This window comes from Osmerus mordax, chromosome 26 (genome assembly GCF_038355195.1).
Source record: "Osmerus mordax isolate fOsmMor3 chromosome 26, fOsmMor3.pri, whole genome shotgun sequence".
Classification (NCBI taxonomy): domain Eukaryota; kingdom Metazoa; phylum Chordata; class Actinopteri; order Osmeriformes; family Osmeridae; genus Osmerus; species Osmerus mordax.
Genome location: NC_090075.1, coordinates 5495182 through 5513413, shown reverse-complemented (window position 1 = coordinate 5513413; position 18232 = coordinate 5495182). Strand labels below are relative to the sequence as shown.

The window sequence follows — 18232 nt, the reverse complement described above, 5'->3', positions numbered from 1 at the left end:
CAGCAGAATACAGGCTTACAGCAACAAACTGTAGGCCTAACTCTCTCAGCTGGTCCAGGTTCTCCTGCCATAGGTGCAGCTCCACCTCTGTGGACTGCGGGGGACTGTGACAGAGCACGAAACCGATGCACCTTGTTTGCGTCCTCTGTAATCGGTCACGACTCCCGGGGGCCGGGCGGCCAAACAGGACCTTGTCTGTTTTACAGTCGTGGCTTGCGAGGATCTGTTGGGCGCAGGCCTGCATTAGCAGGAACCTCCTAAAGGAACCTGACAGCTACCGCAACACCACCAGCGCCACCACAGAGAGGAGTGTTTCGCCCCCGGCCCTCCGGGCAGCACGGCGCCACAGAGCAGCAGGCGAGAGTAGACTGAACCACAACTTCACTGGATAATAAGATCTGGGGAAACGTGGCCTTGTTCTAAGCAGGCTGTGAGAAAGGAAAAGAAGGGGGGCGGGGGGGGGGAAACGATGACTAGGCAAAGTTTAGTTCCTGTTGGATATGCTGAGCCCCTGCAGGGTACCGCAGGCACCGGAGAGGAACAGAACTATCCAGAACCCAGACCCTCTCCTCCACTCAGCGCTCCAGAAACCAGCCCTCTCGGGCCTGGATAAAGATCTGTCTTCCTACAGTACACCCACCGAAACCTCTACCAGTGCCTTTCCCTGAGGACTTAATGAGTGATCACGTAACAGAATCCAAACACTTGCGGCACAGCGTCTAATTGATCACAAAGCAATCCTTTGCGACTTCGATTGGAACACACAAATCTTTTCTAGCAATCAATTAGACCCATTTGCCCCCCCTCGGTTGTATTGTTTGCAAAGTAGGGTTGGGTAGATATTGTGAAATGGGTTGCTGTTGCCGTATCAAATACTGGTCCCAATCTCGTCAGTTTGTGTACACAGACAGAAGTCAACAGTAATGCTGCTTTTGTCCTGTTTTGATAGAGATGATGGTGGTTTGATAGATTGCTCTGTAGAACTATCATAAAAGCTAACGACACAACATAGTGAAGTAAGCCTGACCTGAAAATGAATCACCAGACCAAAGAACTAGATCAAATCAGAAAACTAACATCCAACAGTGTGATGAAGTCTTTATTGTTTCGTGTTGATCATCGCTGTTACATAGCTATCACTGTGGACACAGAGGCAGACTCTTTGTGAACTGAAACCCAGTTATTTATAAAATGAGATTATAATGTTGCCACTATAATGTTATACTACGCTATGGTCACTTACTATACTTACGGAGTCTGTGCAATGTACTGTAGGTCATTCAAGGTACAGACACCATCTTATTATGTTGTTAAACAGTTAGCAGGCTACATAATGAGACTAAGGACGTTAAATCATTTAACTTAAATATGTTTAGATAAGATAATATACAGTACATATCATTTTTTAAAATTTGTTCATATAGATTTCTATTCACATCAATCAGAGTTTAATATGTTCTCATTTGATTGACAGCTAATTGGGGTAACTGGCAAACAATAAATACTTATTAGGCTCCACATGCTGTAGAAAAATCCCTTTTGTTAGATATCAGGGCATCTGCATGTCATAATTCACTCAGTAATGAAGCTTTTATTATATGCAGATGGTATTCTAATGGCAGACTAATCATGTTCTTCAGTGTTAAAAACACAAGTTCGATGGTTGTTGTGAACAGTTTTGAAGTTATGATTATTTAGATGTGATGAATTATGTAAACAGACTTTAGGAATCTCCAAAATAATAATCACCCCCCCAGTTTTCTCTGCGGTCAGTCATAACAGGATGTAGTTTGTCATAACAGGAAGTGGTCAGTCATAACAGAAAGTCAGTTTTAACCGTCAGTTTTCAGTCTTGGAAGCAGGAACAGGAAGTAGCACCAGTGGAGAGTTCTGTTGACGGACGTCAGGCTCCTGGAGTAGATGGTTCCTCCACTTGGGAGAGTTTGACCTCCCGCTGGGATGCAGCAGCAGACCTGTGACCTCCACTAGGCCCCTCAGGATTACGGCCACTTCCCACAGGAGCAGCAACTGCAAATCACTTCATCACTCAACTGAAACACAGTCCCTCACACACGCACACACACAGGAGTTGGCCTAGCACCCAAACATAGTCTTTTTGGTTTTGTCCTGCAGGTGTGATTTAGAGGTTCCAGCCCAGTCCGATGTGTGTGGCCAGCAGGTAGCACATCCCTATGGTGCAGGTCATGAGCATCATGGGAAATCCTAGCCTGGAAACAGAAACACAAAAGCATAACACTGTCAGAACAGACTGAGAGAAAGAGAGAGAGAGAAGAAATATAGAATGGGAGAGAGCAGACGAGAGAAGAGAGCAGAAGAGAGAAAGCTTTAAGACTACCCCGTAGCATGCTGCCTTCTATATAAAGTCTCTCCGTTTCCATGTCATCAAAGGACCACTATCAGAAAATTGGCCATTAGGTGTAGTCAGATGACTTGTACTGCACTGTTGAGGTGCAGATAGGGCTCTACCAATTGGCGTGAATAGCTCCCTTTGGTGTAAATGGGTCAGTTGGTGTATATGAGCTGGGCAGGGGGTAATCTTTGTCCACTGGTCTCACTCCAGTCATTGTGTTTGACAACCCCATCTACTCTGCCGGCTAACACAGGCACCATTACCTGGGATTTGACACATTTTCATGTACCGATGATGCTGAAGACCTGTGTACTTGTAGTGGTACAGGCATGGCACACGGATTGTAGTAAAAATAAAATAAAAAATGATGTTCCTTTTCATTTCCTGTCTCATTTTCTTCTGGAGATTGAAATTTAGTTTGATAGTGTGGTGTAGATGTAGTATATATAGACGTATTTATTTCTGCAACACGGTTAAATATTAAACAGAAATGTACAGTTTACCGTCTATTAGGGGTGGGAATATTTTGGTACCTCAAGATTCGATTCTTGGGGTTTCAATTTCAAGATTCAATATATGCTTACATAATTATTTTTTGGGAAATATGTGAATTGATGTGAATCGCTAGAAGACTGAATCGCGATTCATATATGAATAGATTTTTTTCCCCCACCCCTAATTTCTATATTCTCTTTTTAATTTTTTTTAGTAACAGCACATTAAAAATACACTTTTCTCTGTGGAATTACCCTAAAAAAACAACAAGACTAAATCAATAACAATAATTTGTCCTAAAAACTCAACATAGAAAAAAAGAACATGAATTGAAGACACACTGCGCAAGTGTCTTAGCCCCAGGCTACCCTGAATGCCGCTGGCCAGGCCATTCAAACAGTATTAAAGCAGGAAGCAGACTTCCTGTTTCTGCTCCTGTGTCTAAGCAGCTTTCCTCGTGAGCGTGGCCCATGGGATGTCCTTTATCTGTTTGCTTGTACAACACCCATCTGGAAAACTGGCATTACCAGTCTAATTACAGCTGTGGAGCATGCTAATGCTAATCCCTGCCCCAGCATGCATCAGCCGTGTCCTGACCCCACCTCCTACAGCTGACAGGATATCCAACGTTGTGTCGCATTGCGTCCTAGCAACAAACCCTACCTGACAAAAAAATTTGACATTTTGGTCTGGTTAAGTTCTTTACCTCAGAGAGCTTGGACAAAACTCAAGCAGGAGTACAAAAAAAAACCCACACTGCACATTTATTTTGTTGAAGCAATTACACATGAAGAGATTCTCCAGTAGGTACTGAGTAGAGTCAAGTCTCTGGCTACCTCTAATTACATTTAATGAGTCACTCTTAACCGGCTGCCTATTAGAAAGCGTCTATGAATCAACGGGCTCCCATGACTAGCTGCCATCGCTTCCTCTCTCAGACCACTTTGGGTCACATGTCTGTCTGGTCTCAGCTGCACAGGAGATGAGAACTCATTACTCCCTCCTCTCTCCTCTCCTCTCTCTCTACTCTCCTCTCCTCCCTCTCTACTCTCCTCCCTCCACTCCTCTCCTTCTCACTTCTCCCTCTCCATGTTCACAGCCCCTACCTTACCTCCCCTCCTTGTCTTCATGGTCCCATCCCTCCATTCTCCCTTCCCTCTATCCTCTACACATCCCCCTGAGGTGAGGGCACACATTTGATTTATACCCAGGAAAGTGGATCTGTGTCAGCCAGTGTTTGATGATGGTGGACTAATAATATGGCCCAGTCTGCCTGGTGAACAGCAGTGCTGGATAAAGCTGTGGGTCTACACAGAGAGCGAGCGAGCATGTGTAAACCTGTTAAAGCCGGCCGGCCTGGCCTGAGCACACTGGGTGGACAGATAGCCTGGTCATCTGACTGCAGCGTGGCCCAGGGGGAGATTCGCAGGCTTACCCACACCGGCTGCCGTTAGCAGACGGAGGTAACGGAGGCCAAAAGAACCCGCCCGCGTGTTCAAACAACAGACCCGTCGCTCACGGCAACACAGGCCCCCCCTCACGCCCACGGGAAAGGGTGGGGGTCAACGAGGTTGAGAGGGTCGCACGATCGACAGCCGATTCAGAAGAAGCGCATGCTAGCTCCGAGAGCCGCGAAAACAGAACTTGTGTCGCGGGACAGGCACACAAGCAGCCATTCAGTCACGCACGTATTCGCTAGGATTTTCTTCTCCTTCCCACGGCTCGCAAATACCAACCCCCAATCTCCCTGCACCTTCCCTAATACCCCCCCCCCCCCAAAAAAAAAGAAAAAAAAAGAAATGGGGCTGTGCTGATACTCTTTCCTGCCCGGCATGACTAACAGCACAGTGACAGTTCATTTTCAGCGAGGGGCACAGTTTGGCGTGTCAAGCAGGAATCACTGTCATCCTCCCGGGAGTGTCGTTCTCGGCACCAACCGGTTACCCGCGACCGGGAATAGGAGAGTGGGCACGCCGCTTGGCGGGGCTGGCAGGACAGGAGCGCCGATAATTCAATCCAGGCCATTTGAATCAATCTGGTGTCATGGTGCTGCTGGCAGACCTGGGACAGCAGGTGTCCTCGAAGCAGCTGTTGCTCTCCAAAGCCTTAGTTCTCTCTGTGGGAGCGCAGCAGCTGACCACAGCTGAATATTAAATTGGACGTATGACTTTGTACTCTGGATCGAAGGTGGGGAAGGGTGAGGCGGATATCTTTCGCTGGTGAAATGTTGGGAGAAGAATGTCCCTCGCCCACGCCGATGAAAACCGCCAACACCTCAGAGTTGTGCAAATACATCCGTGAATCCCCTCCAAAACATACAAATAATGACCTGCCCCAGATACATAATCAAAACAGGGGTTGGAGATGGCTGTGGTATGCAGTATGAAGTCTGGGTCTCGGCCCTGGATGGTGTGAAACCGTCTGGCATGGAGAAAAGGCCAGCTCAAATCCTGTCAGTGTCGACCGAGATGAAATTAGACTAATTCCACGACACCGCAGGCCAAATGGTATTCTCCAGGATGAAAACCGAGTTATTAATGATCGAGTGGGGGAGATCAGCTGATCAGTCAGATCAGCATCTCGTTGCTGTCATATGCTTTTGAGGGGCCATGTCTAAACCTCCAGATGGTTGGTGATTTGGACCCCAACCAGGTCCTGCATGGACACATGGTGCCTGGGAGGGCCAGAACTTTCTTGGCAATTTCTCTCTGAGAGAGAGAGAGAGGGCAACTCTCAGAGCCAGAGAAACTAGAGGGGGACGGAGGGAGAAGGACGGAGGGGGGTGGGGGAGAGAGAGAGAACTCCCGCTAATGAAGCATGATAAATACATACTGTCTGGAGTCATTTAAAGAGGAAAACCCACAACTAAATCCAAAGTCCGAGGCAAGCATCCTGGTTCCAGTAATAGATTTGAGAGACACGGTGTCAAATGTTTCTTTGTCTTACAGTAGGTGGGTTTCCTTGCCAATCCTTCTGTCAACCACCTTAACAACTTCCTTAAAACGCCCACGCCACTGTGCAACGCTTTCGAACGCAGCTCAATCTCCCCGTTAGTTTTTATGTTACATTTAGTGTCGCAGTTCCAGCCTTTTTTATGCTCTCCTTCCTTTCTCCATCCATCCCTCTCTCTCTCTCCTCCTTCCCTCTCCTCCCTCCCCTCTCACTCTGTTACATAAGGCTGTCTGGAAGAGAACTCTTTTAAAGGCCCATTTAGAGATGACCTTTTCAGAAAGCCTTGTTTATGGCCTCTTCTGAGAAAGATATACAGAAAGTTAGGAAGTCTGTGATTGTGAGTGCGCATATGTGGGTGTTTGTGGGGGGAGGGGGGGGGCTGTGTGTATCCACACTAGTTATCACGTGTGTCCCATTCATTCCCTCTATTTGATTTGCATTCAGAAAAGGTCACAGCCACTAATTCTAGAAGAGTAGCAGAGGTAATGGACAATGATTCAGATATAACCTGTATGACACTTTTCAATAATAATACAGCGAGGCATTCTGAGTGCTTCACTGACTCCAATCTTAAAGGTCAAAATGATTACCATTCACCATTCACACAACAAAGATTAAATTGTACAGTACATCATTTGAGACAGTAACAGGCGATGGCTTAACTGTCTGCCTGCACTAAGATGTGACGGGTGACTGTCTCCGTGGCGATAAGAGCCTGTCGGCCGGGTTTGTGTTCATTCAGCGCTTCTCTCTGCAGCGTTTATCTGAGCTTGTGATGGAAATACTAACTTTACCTCCGGGTGTTCCTCTTCATCGCCTCCTCATCTACCACAGACACAGTGCTGCGCCTCCTTCACTTCCTGCTCTACCACTCCTCCTGTCTCTGCCCCAGAGACAGTGCTGCGCCTCCTTCACTTCCTGCTCTACCACTCCTCCTGTCTGCCCCAGACACAGTGCTGCGCCTCCTTCACTTCCTGCTCTACCACTCCTCCTGTCTCTGCCCCAGAGACAGTGCTGCGCCTCCTTCACTTCCTGCTCTACCACTCCTCCTGTCTGCCCCAGACACAGTGCTGCGCCTCCTTCACTTCCTGCTCTACCACTCCTCCTGTCTCTGCCCCAGACACAGTGCTGCGCCTCCTTCACTTCCTGCTCTACCACTCCTCTCTTCCTCCTCGATCACTCCTTCTTCTTCTCCTTCCTCCGACTCCTTCTCCTCCATGTGTTCTCCTCGACCCCCTCACTGAGTCATCACTCCTCCTCCCTCTCCCTCCCTCCCTCCTCCCTCCCTCCCTCACCCCGCATCCCTCTCTCACCCCTCCCTCCTCCCTCTCTCACCCCTCCCTCCTCCCCCCTCCCTCACCCCCCTCTGGCTGTAGTCCGTCCCAGGTTATTTGTGGCTTCCAGTCTCCTTGTTGATTTGTGTGAGGAGGCAAGAGGAACAAATTGATTTGGTGCAGAGGAGAGAAGATGGTTGTCGAGTACTTCAGCAGACTCAATGAAAGGATACCCCCCCCCCTCCCTTCACTGCAACACTCAGCAACTCTTACTTTTATCTTCAGGGGGAGAGAGAAAGGGGTGTATGATGGCAAAGCTTAAGTGGATTGTTATTTTCGAACCAGTCTTTGTTTTGAGGCACTTGAGGTAGTGATGGAGAAGCACTCTTTGTAACAAGAAGGCCCGGGGGGCGACTTGTCCCTCTCTCCAAGACACCACAGAGGAACGCGCACGCTACCCAGAATGCATTTGGCCGTCTCGTCCTGCCTATGTCTGGGAAGCTGTAGTAGACCGCCTGACCTGCCCCCGCCCACCCCCCCACCCACACCCACACCCCATGCATGCATCCTGGGAAGTTCACACACACCCTGCTCTCCACAGAGCCGCTGTACCTCAGATGGGTCCTGGTAAGATCAGACCATGTGAACCTTGTGCCAAGGTGGGCCAAATGTGACCCCCCCCCTGTTAATAACTGTGTGATGGATGAGGTGATTCCAGCCAGCATGCACACAGTGAGACTAAACAAATGATAAGAGTGAAACTGGGTCACTCCCATTCACTGTGATAGTCTCTCGACCACTGCACAGGAGCGTGCTCTGTTGATGAGCAGACATTACTGCCAAACGATGAGTCATTTAGGCCCGTGGGCCTTTGACCCTCATCCTGTTAGGTAGACCTAACAACCTCGTCGAGGTATTTATGAGACTGATTCACAAATCCGAAATCACTGCCAAAATCCTACTATTTACAGACTATGACCAATTGTGGTGCCTAATCGTGCAAAGGCCCTAATCATGTTCCCCAACACTGTGTCCAGTGTATTACTGTGCATTCTCTACTGAGCGGTGCAGAACATCTGTGTTTGTGAACGCCTCACGCGAACCTGCCGGAGGGTTCCTCTAAGCTCTTATCATGCAGCTCCAGGCAGGGTTCAACCTCTACACAGGTGGAGTGTTTTTCTGCTGAGCCATGCAGTCCTACCCAGAATGCACAGCGTCAGGGCTAACAATGACAGAGGAGGGGGGGGGGCTGGGCAAGGTTCACCTTGGGTAAACACCCCTCCTGCCCTCCACTCCTCTCCTCATCTTTTTGTTCGTGCTGCGATCCCAAGCTTAGATCCAATTACTATTCTCTTTAGGGGTTCTTTTGTTGGACTCTGGTTGTCTGCCTGCGGACGACCCCCCCCGAGAGAGCGGTGGCGCTAGCGGTCGTCATACCTGGCCAGCCCCTACAATGGGACCTGACGCCCAGCGAGAAAAACACTGTTGCTCTGTGAAATGCGGTTGCTGAGCGATGACAAATGAATGGGGGGGGGGGGGGGGCAGCGCTGTTGTTGGAGATTACTGTTTGGGGCCCTGGGTTTGATTTCCCGCCAAAAACGGAGATAGGGCACCTGCAATCTCCCGAGCCTAGCGCCATTGTCCCGGCCCAGGCCTCCACTGGAGACGCACAGGGCTGGAACTAGAAACGCAAATATTAATCTGGACAGATGGAGGAAGAGGGAGTCACGAGGGGTTGGGAAGTGCGGGGCGAGAAGTCTGGCACATGGGCTTCTCTGTTCCAAATCAGTTGACACCGTTTTAACTCGTAATGGCATTTTGTCTGCGGCCTGTTTGTTTACGCCGTAAACAATGCTGTGTAAATGGCAGGCCCCGGGAGTCCGGCCTAAGCGAAAGCAGACTCCTCCCAGGCCTTAACGCTTTGTGTGCCACAGAGACGATAACGAGTCGGTTCCCTCGGCGCTCGGTTCCCTCGGCGCTCGGTTCCCTCGGCGCTCGTTGCCCTCGGCGCTCGTTGCCCTCGGCGCTCGTTGCCCTCGGCGCTCGTTGCCCTCGGCGCTCGTTGCCCTCGGCGCTCGTTGCCCTCGGCTATCAAGCACAGCTTGATATATTTTTTAATGCAGTTTTTGTGGGTGTTTTATGAAGCCGTAATCTATGTAAAACTATTCGTACATTTTGTAAAAAATATAATAAAAGACTCCTAGAAGTAGTTCAGTACAGGTCTTTACGGAGCAGAGAGTTCCTGACCAATAGACTTTAAAGAAGTGATATTGATCATAATAAGTCTTTTTTATGAAAAAAATACTTCTTTTAGCAGACACTTTTACCAAAATAAATGTACGGGGGAGGGGGGATGGTTGAAAAATCTCTGATCTGCAGTAAAATGCTCTAACCACTGAACTATACCCATCTCTTATCCATCCAATGATCTGATGACTTCACTGTGCTGAGGAGGGTGATCTGACAGGAGGGTCATGTGACAGGAAGGTCATGTCCACTGTCCTCCACACACGCCCATCTCTTCAGGTTTAACGACATTGGCAACACATCATAAAACCGGTTTGTCACCGACAGGGAAGACATCAAGGACACGTTTACGATTCGGGCTTCCAACATCATTACTTTTGTGTCCTCAAATGTTCCTTCCGATCCTCAGATGGAGGTTCCTGTGGCCCGGCGCGCTCCAGAGTGTCAGACACAGGATTTATAGTGAGGAGATGATGGTGCGAAAGACTGTTAAAACACTACAGCCAAGCTGCACTCATTTTGAGTTATGGCCACAAGGTACAGTGTGTCTGTCTCAATAGAACTTCATCAACAATTGCACTCAGAGCCAGGTCATTTAGGTGACATCCTTCTCTTCTAGGGTTCTCTGTGTGTGTGTGTACGTGTACATATGCAAATGGCTGTGTGTGTGTATCCATGTTACTGTGTATGTGTGACTGACCCAGTGTCTCCCCAGCACCTCTGTGCAGGCCCACATCTGAGAGCTGGGCGAGGAGACAGAGATGTACGAGCATGTCCTCTGCGTGTGCTGGGTCCGCTCCCAGAATCCCCTGCTGCGCGCTCGCCCGGAAGGGCTGAGACACCGCCGCCGCGACAGCCGGCGACCATCAGAGACTCTCTGCCCAGCGAACGCAGAGCTATTCGGGGACGACGACGACTCGTTACCCAGAGTGACGCCTCACCATGCTGGGGGGAAGCTGGCATCCCAACAGACTCATCAGACTGAGGTATGAAAAGAGCCGCAGTCTTTCACCCCTCCTCTGGAGGACTGCAAACAGCCCTGTCTCTCTCCCTGACCGGTCCCCCCCAGTAGCTATGCAGCTGAGATCCTCACTCCCACCTCCCTCCCTTCCCCCACCACGGCGAGCCAATTACCGCCTCCGCCACCAGCCAGCCAGGCTATCTATCAAGCAGCTCTCACAGCTAGCTGCACAGAGGAGGAGGGAGGGGGGGTACACAAAGGAACACACGGGCGGGGATGTGCGAACAGGCAGGTGCTGCTGGACAGCCCTGGGTCCTGGTCCAGACCCCCTGTCAGTCTGGCTGCCAGTGACCAGTGGGTCGGCCGGCTCCACGGGCCGTAATTGGGAGGACGAGGCAGGGAGGCGGGAGGACAGAGAGAGAGGGAGAGAGAGAGAGGAGGTCAGTGATAAATGAGCAATTACCCAAACATCTGCTGTCTCCCTGTTTGTTTCCCTGGCTCTGCCAACCCTCTTTTAAGGCAATCACCCCCCCCCCCCTCCTGTCCGCAGCCACCCAACAGCATCCTTCCCCCTCTGCTCATCCACCTGTTCCACGTGCTCCAGACCCTTACCTGCAGCTCAGGGCAGGCAGGGAGAGGCTAGGGGAGGCAGGGAGAGGCTAGGAGAGGCTAGGGAGAGGCAGGGAGAGGCTAGGGGAGGCAGGGAGAAGATGTGTGCAGAATCTGTAACTCAATGTTGAATTGAGCGGAACACGTGGCGCTGGACCTGAAGTTCCCAGGGTGAACAACAGCCGCAGGGGCTTCCCATAAAGTCAGCCGGCAGTACTGCACAACCGCACTGCCCGCCAAAACAATGAGGGGCCTTTACGAAACGCAGAGAGACAGGATCTCAACTGGTTACACTGGAAAGGAGAGATGGAAAGCGACTCTCTGGAAAGACTTTCCCGGAATGGATCCCGTCTTATCTGCCCGTCTGATGGGAGATAAACGGAGTGTCTAGCTGGCCTGGTCTCGGACTGTAGAACCCCCCCTGGTTCTCATTTAGCTTCATTGATCCCAGCAGCATCTAGCCCCTCACAGACGTGCAGTGTCTGTCCTCCTGGCGAAGCTAGCTGTGGTGTACACATCAGGTCTGCTGTACTCTGAAGGCAGCACATAGGGCATGCTAGCATGACTGGCTTTCCCCCCTGTTTCCTCCAAACCCCAGAATGCTCATGGAGGACCATGTGGCCTCCCACGGCGAGCGTGTACGGGGGCTAATCAAACCCACATTCAAGCTCCTCTCCTGCTTCGTTGACCATTTAGGTCTCGTTGAAGGAATCAGAAGGGATCTAGTCAGAAGGTTCCCTGAATGAAAGACGGTTGCCATGGAGCAGGTGGCAGCTTGAGGCGAGAACGAGGACCGGGGCGGATGATGAGCGACACTCTTCGCCACCAACCTGCTTGAAAAGAAAATCAGAGGACATTTGAACCATTCATGTAAAGCTTTTCAACGTACCAAAGGGCTCTCAAACCCCACTTCCTTGAGTGTGTCACTTGAAACCAATTCAATCAGTCACGCGTCACATGGCATACTGTTTATGGAGTCTTTTTTAGAACCCAAGGTGTGAAATTGATTTCTGCGTCGCGTTCACGTGTTGGCACAACAAAAACACACAATAACTCAGAGAAGGGCTCCGGTTTAAATTGAGGTGAGCCTTTTATTAACTTTTGATGGACATCTATGTACAGCACTGCACTGAACCAAGGCTCTCCCCCCTCCAGATACCGGGTCACTTCCTGTCAACCAGAGACTGCTTCTCCAGAGACAGGGTCATTTCCTGTCTACCATTCTGCAGCAAGGCACATTTAATTGACAAAAGGTGCATCGCACACATCCAAGTCTGGGAGAAGAGAGACGGACACACAACTTCATCAGAACCACCTGCTTCTGCTACTGGAAACGGTTAACACAACATGGAGATGAAGACTCTGGGGCAATTCAGGTTTTCAGGCAAGAAGAAGAAGTTCACAGGAGCGTTCTAAGAGCATTCTAGAGCGTTCTTAGAACGCTCTTAAGAATCTCTTAGCGTTAAGAGCTTCTTAACGAATCTGGGAAACCCGGCCATTATCATCACCACTCACACATCACCATCGCACACACACACAAACCCATCATCACAGACACACACACACACCGAGCTGTAGCAAATTGCCACCAGCTGAGCCCTTGGAGGTGAAGTGTATTGACCTAGCGACAGGGAGCAGATAAGTATCCAGGTGTCAGTCTCTGCTACCGAGATCTCTGACAGTGCCCGTGATAATAACGTGTGCTTTCAGCAGGCGCTTGGATCCAGAGTGGAGGAAGTCAAACCTGCGACCTCTTGATCTGCAGTCAAAACCACTGACATATTCCCCATTTGGAAGATGTTTTTTTGTTCTCCATCTCTCTCCCTGTCTCTCTCCCTCTGTAGTGAAGCGTGTCGACCTACCTGAAGAACTCCATGAAGGAGAAGCCGTATCCGTGCTGCTCGGCGATCCCCGCGCACACCACGTTGGCCGAGGCACCAATCAGAGTCCCGTTTCCTTTAGGAGCAGAAGAGACTTTGTTAGAGACAACCTCTGAGGGCGGCAAACAGTTCTCATTCTCTGAACACCCTCCCAGTAATGGCTGTCCTTTTTATTCCAGCAAACGTCAAAATAAAACACGCCTGACCCAGGACCAGCGAGGGGCGTCTCCACGCAGCCCGCGCGGTTCTGACCCTTCCGGAATCAAACAAAAGCTCTAGAACAATAAGGTCACGTCTCGAGAGATCTCCATCCGAACCAATAAGTGAAAAGCGGTTCCACCAAACCCCTTTGAGACACCCGGCCGTGCTGATTGCAATCTGACATCTTTGTGAGAGAGCAATCACTCATCTCCGTGAAATACGTTCCGTGACCTTCGTTTGGTTCGCTCTAGGTCAAAACCAAACGGATGACGAGTCGTGACGAGGCCCCTCGCAGGGGGCGGCGCCCCCGGGCCTCCACAGAGAGGGCTTTGAATGAGCCCTGATGAAAGGGCCCGGGGTTCACATCATTAAAGGCTTGGCTTGTCCCTCCCCTTCGAGGACGCACAGACACCTGCCTCGGTCTGGCAGCCCTGCTGTTCGCCACAGAACCACAGCCGAGGCAGAACCAGGGGCTGGAGAGGAGAGGAGGAGAGGGGAGGAGGAAAAGAAGAAAGGAGGTGGCGAAGGGAGGAGCAAAGGAGGAGACGAAGAGGAGAGGCTAGAGGAGGGGAAATGAGGGGAGAGGAGGAGGAGAAGGGGTGAACAAGTAAAAATGGACTTGGTTTCAAAGCCGCAATCTTCAGCTCCGGTGTGGGAACATTTTGTCTTTAAGCCGAACGAGATGAGAGCCAATTAACGTGAACGAGCCAGTATGTCGACTTTGTTTAAAAACTGTGGAAACGAAAAGAGGCAACTAACCTAACATCTCACCTAAAACATAACTATCCCATCCAGTTGTTCAACCTGTGACAACAACTGCAGCTAGAGCTGGAAAGGGGTCTTCCAGACAGTTATCTGTTACAGAGTGCAAATATAAACGTGACCGTATGAAATGGCGCACACTCACAGATAGCGTAACTCGCTATATAGCCAAAGAGATGAAAAACCAGCATTTACAAATATGCTGCAAACTATGGCTGACAACTCTCACGCATTTCAACCATTTCACACGCTCTCGCGCCACACCTGGTATATCTCACGTTGAAGCGACATAGACTCGCAAACAGGCATGAAAACACGCCTTGGGAGGGGTCATTATGTAATCAGTGGCGTAAAATGGTCTGAAAATTACAATAATATTGTTTATCGCAATTAATTTTGGTGCAATATATCGCACAACAAAAAGTAGTTATCGTGACAGCCCTAGATACAAGTAAAAGGAATACTGAAAAACAAACCTAGCATATAGTCATCAAGGTGCAGGGATGCCAAGTTCCCCACGAGACAGTATCTCAGGTAATGCAGTCCTACCCCCGCCCCCCCACCCTCACCCTCACAGCAGCCCCCGACGCTGCCAACCTCTTCAGCTCGCTTCTGTGATAATTACACAGCTACTTCAGCTGGCCCAGCTTTCCTCTCCTGGCTTCTCCCATACTGTCAAGGTTGTGTGTGTGTGTTTGTGTGTGTGCGCGCGTCATCTCCTGCTGTCGTCGCCCCCCCCCCTCCGGCTGCTCTCATCTGTCATGGTGTTACAGAGACCGTCACTGAGTCTGTCGCAGCCTCATATCACAGATCGATAAGTCCTGTCACACGACGGCTGATTAGAGCTCTTTCTGTCTTGGGGGCTGGGGGTGAGTCTGGATGAGGGTCTGAGCTTGGGGGCTGGGGCGTGAGTCTGGATGAGGGTCTGAGCTTGGGGGCTGGGGTGTGAGTCTGGATGAGGGTCTGAGCTTGGGGGCTGGGGGGTGAGTCTGGATGAGGGTCTGAGCTTGGGGGCTGGGGGGTGAGTGTGGATGAGACAGGGCTCTGGGCTGGAGAACTTGCTGCCTTCCATAGGGGCCGGTCCCAGCTGTGTGGAGGGCAGGCCCTGTGGGATGCTGCTCATGGTTCTGGCAGGGGTCTCTTATCCTTCACACAAACAGATGACATTCCCCAAAGACTGCTGACACCTGAGCCTCCACTGATGCTGGATGGCATTTATCAATCTGAGTAAAAGTGCTTTGGCCCCGAAACCCAACAAAGCACAGATCCCCTTCCCATCACCCCCCCCCCCTACCACACACACATTTTCTCTGTCTATCCCTCTCTCCTTCCCTTCCTCCTTCTCCTTCTCTCACCTCCTAGGCAGGCTCCCATGGCCAGGGAGAAGATCAGGGGCTTCAAAGGCAGGTTGACGTCTGCGTCCTGGCTCAGGTTGATGAGGACAGGGATCTGAGAGGGGGGGCAGAGAGAGAGACAGAGAAAGACAACGATTCAGGACGAGAGCAGCTGAGGTTGTGGAGATGTGAACGACAAACGTTGTGTGGCCACGTCTCTGTCAGTCTCTGTCAGAACGGGGTCGCAAGACTTGTGCTGAACTTTGAACGTCGTCTCTCAAGTTAGTTTTCCTACAAACGCAACACCAATTAGCCAGGCGCATTCTCCTGGTAACTCCAGGAGGGGGTCAAGGTCACTCCCCCTGGAGCATGTTGTTTTTTTTTTTTTTGTCTATTGAGAGAGAAAGTGAAAGGGAGAGCGAGAGCGGAACGGAGAGCGGGTCTGTCCCTTTCAAGGCCTCTTAGGATCCTATTGAAGGTGAGTTAACAGCTTTTCACAGTTAATGGATTCTCTAGGTCAAAAGGGGACCGTGTGGAGCGACGTCCTGTGACAGGCCTGTTTTAGAGGATGCTGCTGAGGGCTTCTGGAACCAAAGCCGTGCATGCGCACGACAGAAAAGGACTCCGTCCCAGAATCCAATTAGGAGCTTAGCGGTATCATGTCGTTTAGCAGTAGGTCGTTTAGCAATAGGTCATTCAGCAGTAGGTCATTTAGCAATATGGCGCTAAGCATTAGGCCTATATCGTTTAGCATGATGTCGTTTCGCAATTGGACGTGTAGCTGTCGTTCACCTAGCTTGCGAGTAGGACGCTGAGCGCTTCAGAGATCTGCCAGATGGGCCGAGTTGAAACACATTACACAGCGCAGTAGCCATCCCATTTACTGTTCCATTCTGTCGGCTGAACAGCAGTCGTTGAACCCGACGCATTAAAAATACACTCCTGTGTATCAACAGCAACGCTCTTCTCGTGGGCTGACACCAACCGCAGCCCCTGCCTAAACAGCAGGAGTGGGCCACACAAAATACATAGACGAACTACAAACAAAAATAAATGAACTTTTAATTAGGCAACAACACTGTGTGGCAGGCAGCCTCATTATCAAGGCTAAACGTTCCTCAAACAGGAAGTAGTCGAGCAAGGGAGCTGACACGGGCTTCTAATCGCTGTCGAAGACCGGTTGACCATAATGATGCTAATGACTGAGTGTGTGCAAGCACGCGTGACTGTCCCGCGTGCGTACGGGTGTTTGTGAGTGTGTGTGTGTGTGTGTGTGTGTGTGTGCGCAGCCTCCTACCATGGTGGCGGTGAAGGGGATGTTGTCGATGAGAGACGAGGCCAGAGCGGACACCCACATGACCAGGATGATGGCGATGGCCAGGCGCTGGTCCTCGGGAACCGCCTGACGGAGGAGATAACAGGAGGCACACGTCAGGGGGCCGTGCTCCACCCACACACACCCACCCACCGTATGCACATGCGCACACTCAGGCATGCAGACACACATATGCACAGGCACACACACTTAACAGCTTTAAATAAAATGGCTCCAGTTTAAGTTGAGGCCTTGGCGCCCCCCCCCCCCCCCCCCCCCCTCCCCAGTTCAGACAGGGGGATATGGAGATTAGGGAGAGGAGGAAGGAGAGATTGAGAGGAGGGGTGAAGACTGAGAGGACGCGAGACAGGGCCGCAGGTGGCGTCTCGCCGCCGTGGCGAGTGTAACCAATCCCATGCAGGGACCAGCCGGAGCATGACGGCGCTCCACTCTGACAAACCCGAGACACGGCACGTCTGGACCTGCCGTGTCTGGGACATCACAGGGGAGATAAAGGTGGCTGGCTTCTCTCTCCCTCTCTCTCTCCCTCTCTCGGCGTCCCTCCATCACTCTCCCCCTCTCCCTCTCTCTCCCTCTTTATCTGCGCTTCACTCTCCATCCCCTCTACCCCCGTCCCTGCTTCCTGTTCTCCCTCTCCTTCTCTCATCCCCTCCTCCTCCTCTCCTCGTTCCTACAGCCCAGTGCGTGGGGAGGCATCAGAAGAGCACACGCCCTGTCATGTGCAGTTACAGGTCTGCTGTCTAAACTGGAGCTGACGTGTCCATCACAGGCTAATTCTGCTCTGAGAGGTGCCTCGGTGGAGACATTACACACGCAGGCTGGAATACGGTGTCGACACCCCAGTATGGGGGGCTCACTCACTAGGGGGGGTGAGTGAGCCCCCCATTATTTGCATGCAATTATTGAATTGCAGGAGAAGGCTATGCATATAACTATGGGGCCAATGAACATGGGAGTGCCACATCACATCACCTGCGTGACACTAGCGCTCATGTCAGTGCGGTGACGACCGTCGGCTTGGATACGAGCGGGTAAACAACTCACTTTTATCAGAAGGGCCGTCTGTTCCCCGATGTAGTCGATCAGCTGCAGCTGAGCCAGAGCCTGCAGAAGAAGAGAGCACAAATGTCTCATTAAAAGGAGATATTAGCGATGAGAGAGTTGAGTGCAACTCTACGACTTAGACAGGGAATCCCAGACAGGTGTGTGCCGACACTGAGTGAAACTTTCAGTACAATAGAATACAGACTGTCGACTTCCTGAAACGGAGCTGGTTTAGGACTAGGATTATGGAGGTTCAGATGGGCTGCGAGGAAACTGTCAAGAGGAGCACGAGCAACGAATTCCCAAGCACCTGTGCTTGTGACAAATGGCAAATAAACGGTCTCCGTCTGGGGCCCTGAGTGACAGGGCTGTTGTGCGACCACTGGACAGGAGTGTTTACAGTGAGATAGCCGCCTCACTTAACTAATGATTAGTATGGCTGGGGGACGCTAACGGCTAACAAAGCACGACAATTCTGCTGACTCCTTCCCATTCAGCCACTCTTCCTTGTGACTGGTGGATGAGAAGCAATAATGAATTCACAAATGCACAGTGTGGCTAACCGCCCTCTCCCGATTCCATCACGGTGTGTGTGAGAGCTGTCAGAACGGGTGAAAGAAATGTGCCTCACTTTGTGTCTCTCTTGTCCCTCCCAGCAGCACGGCTCGAGGGGGAGAACAGTTTGTGTCACAGCGTGAGCCGGGATGAGATTAAGAGACGGGCACAGTCCTGCTTGTGTCGTCGCACAGTGCGTTTCTGTTTGGCT

General features: G+C 50.9%; 1 protein-coding gene across 1 annotated transcript in view; it reads right to left on the bottom strand.

The window, feature by feature from the left end:
• Window positions 1-2140: 2140 nt before the first annotated feature.
• The window catches only part of oca2 (oculocutaneous albinism II), a 42510-nt gene continuing 26418 nt past the window's right edge, over window positions 2141-18232 (bottom strand). The window contains 5 exon segments of the mRNA XM_067229987.1: window positions 2141-2228; window positions 12772-12865; window positions 15108-15201; window positions 16384-16488; window positions 17467-17526. Of these exon segments, the coding sequence (XP_067086088.1) occupies window positions 2141-2228; window positions 12772-12865; window positions 15108-15201; window positions 16384-16488; window positions 17467-17526 (441 nt within the window).